A 3,255-nucleotide genomic window follows, 5' to 3' on the forward strand; every position below is an offset into this window, starting at 1 on the left:
AGTTTACAGAATGCTTTCACAAACATCATCACATTTAATGGCAATAATTCTTTTTTTTTTTCCTTTTTATCTTTTTTTTACTGACCAGTAACGGGATCGCAACCCTCGGTGTTGCGCCCACACTGCGCTCAACCAGTGAGCGGGAACTGGTCTCCACATGGGATCCGAACCCTTGGCGGCAGCGCACTCTCCAGTGCACCACCGGGCCGGCCCAAATGGCAATAATTCTTGGAGGCAGGCATTACTATTCCCATTTAGCTGAGAGAGCCAAAGTTCAGAAAGGTTATGAGAACAACTTGCCCAGGAATCACACATTAGCTAGGAATATGAACTAGGATTAGAATTCTAGCTAGAGCTTTTCCACCCAGGCACATACCACTGACTAATGTACATATATTTTAACTTACAAATGTTTGAAGCTTTAAGAAACGCTTTGTTTTTGCTTTTCCATGTGCTTCTCAATAGACCCACAGATTTGACCTCAGTCCTTAATTTCTTGCCTTGATGGGAAACCTAGAAACTTCCCATCGACTAAGGTAGGCATCTCAGCCAAGGTCTGACCTCCAGAACAACCAGTTCTGCTCTACTGCGCCATGTCTTAGTGACTTTATCAAATTGGGCTTAAGCCCCAACTATCTTCTGGAGATACTGCTGCCCTGAACACAAGGTGATATGGTTTCCACTTTCTCTAATTCATTTTCTATCCTGACTTACTATTCCAATAGTTGGGACTAAGTCCTAAGTTGGTTTCTATAGGAAAAATTATCCCTCACATACCAGGAGCCACAAAATAGACAGGGTCCGATCGTCGGGCTGAGCTAAACACGTCCCGATGGCGCTGCGACCATTGGAGCCTTGCGGGAGACCCATTTCTATGGACAGCCTTCCAGCCATCAACATCTAGAAGACAAATAAAATCACTCTGCATTTGAGACAAACTCTCAGCAACTGAGTTAAACAAGGCAAGACCTGCTCGGCTGAAAAGTCCCAGTGGTGAGTAGCAAGTGGGGTTTTCTTAATATTTGCACATTTGTATACAGACGTTAAAATTCCCATGTACCTCTCCACTTGGGTCTGAACTTCACCTGCTCCCACCTCACAGCTGCTCTGACTTCTCTTCTTACAGTTTGACTCTTGTGATAAGAGAGCACTTTTTCATCTGCCTGCAATTTGCATTCTTGCAATATTTACATAAGTAGGGTCTGGCCTTAAAGAGGTGAGAGGGTTATAATCAAAGAGAAACTCACAGTTGCAATAATATCAATTCCTAATATTTTTTACAGTGCTCTGTAGCTTGGTAACTAATTTCACATAAATTAACTCATTTAACATATGTGAAAGCAGTATTATTAGTGAATGTGAATTCCAGGAAGACTCTCATAAATTCCCCAATCCAAATGGATAATTCTTTTGTGGTTTTGAAACAGATGGTGACAGGAAATGCAGGAAGATAAAAATCTAGTTGCTTTGTAGTTATTCTTTCAAGTTATACACTGGTATGAATGAATCATTTAGCTACAACTTTTTCAAGACATCATGGTATGTTTTATTGCCCTGACAAAATAATGCAAACTAAAAACTATAAGAGAAGGGCCAAAGACCACTCAAGAATCCATCTCATGGAGGTGGTTGTCTAAGCACAAAGCCCTGTACAACATTAAAAATCAAAAACCTAGAAAATGGAACACTTTACCTTGATGGAAGGTAGAGGTGATCTTGTGGACACTATAGTCTGCAGAGCTGTGGCAGCTGGCTGAATGCCCATAGCAGAAACACTGGGTGCACCCCTCAGGGTTCCCCCCTTCCAGATGATAGTAACCTGGCCGACACCTGCAGTGGCATTTGAGAAATCAGGATGATGTTATAGATTATTTCTTATTTCGTATAGAGACTATGCAACTGATTCTGCCCCTTTGTACTTTCTTGCCCACTTGATCCTATTAATTCCCAGAGGAGGGAAATACCAAGGTTCACATATCTCCTCCACTCCCAGAACACCTGATGGACAAGCACAGCCTCCAAATGAGACAGCAGGGGGAACATTCACTTTCTCTCTTTCCGGTACAGCAGAATCCTGTCTGCGTTGGTGGTCTGGAAACTTAGTGATTGACTTATGCTTGGTGACGAATTGAGTGAAGGTTAGATGGCAGGACAGGGAGGGGTGGGGCAGGGGTCTGCAGAACTGCCTTGTCCTGGAGCAAGTGTTTAATGGGACAAAAGAGTGGGAGGGGGGGACCAGGAAAGGAGAGGTAAATGCTCCCACCTTGGCACCCACTCAGCTCTACTGACCCCTCCTCAAGGCCACTAGGTGTTGATCACCATCCCTGCCCCTAGTACCCAGCCTCAGGCCCATGAGGGGAAAGGGCAGGTGAGGATATGACAAAGAAAAAGATGACTAGAGACACTCTACAAAAGCAAAGCGTAGGCTTGCATTCCACCTCTGCTCCTAGCTCAAGTCCTCCGGTGGCTTCTCTGAGGACCATGACTGCCAGGCATGTCTTAGATGTTGGGGCTGCAGAGAAGGCAAGGGAAGCTGGGGAGGACTTTTTTTTGCATTCCACCTCTGCTCCTAGCTCAAGTCCTCCGGTGGCTTCTCTGAGGACCATGACTGCCAAGCATGTCTTAGATGTTGGGGCTGCAGAGAAGGCAAGGGAAGCTGGGGAGGACTTTTTTTCCCCTCCATTCAAGTTATGTACATTCTTCCACATGAAACAACAACAGCTTCAATGATCACTTATTTAGCACTTGTGCCAGGCACCCTATATATACTCTCTCATTTAATCCTCTCTAAGGTCTATGAGAACTGTTATTTCCATCCACATATTGGGGGGTATGTTAATTGTACAAGATCACAGAAAAGCAAGTTTGCTGTGAACAGTAGATGCTTCAGAGAATAGCTGTAAATAAGCAAACACTGGTTTTTCTCTAAGACAAGGGTTAAAAAAATTATTATGGTTTCTATGGAGAGGAAGCCTATAGATTAAAAGAGATTTAAAAGCAAGGAAGTAAGGAAGTGATGTCCTACATGTTCAATGGAGTTTGGATGTATTGTCCTCCCAGAACTCATGGAAATTTGATCCCTAGGAGGATCCCTCATGAATGAATTAATGCTCTCCCTAGGTGGGGGGATTAATGAGTGAGTTCTCGCTCTATTAGTTCCCACGAGAGCTGGTTGTTTAAAAGATCCTGGCACTTCCTCTCTCTCTCTCTCTCTCTCTCTCACTTCCTCTTGCCATGTGATCTGCTTGTACCTGC

At 44.0% G+C, this 3,255-nt stretch overlaps 1 protein-coding gene across 1 annotated transcript in view; it reads right to left on the reverse strand.

The window, feature by feature from the left end:
* Window positions 1–3,255, reverse strand: part of LAMC2 (laminin, gamma 2) — a 58,029-nt gene that overhangs the window by 24,109 nt on the left and 30,665 nt on the right. Inside the window, exons 5-6 of the mRNA XM_008567945.1 lie at window positions 1,694–1,830; window positions 778–900 (exon numbers count right to left, since the gene is read on the reverse strand). Of these exons, the coding sequence (XP_008566167.1) occupies window positions 778–900; window positions 1,694–1,830 (260 nt within the window). The remainder of the gene's footprint in view (window positions 1–777; window positions 901–1,693; window positions 1,831–3,255) is intronic.

Source organism: Galeopterus variegatus, unplaced genomic scaffold, assembly GCF_000696425.1.
Source record: "Galeopterus variegatus unplaced genomic scaffold, G_variegatus-3.0.2 Scaffold358, whole genome shotgun sequence".
Classification (NCBI taxonomy): domain Eukaryota; kingdom Metazoa; phylum Chordata; class Mammalia; order Dermoptera; family Cynocephalidae; genus Galeopterus; species Galeopterus variegatus.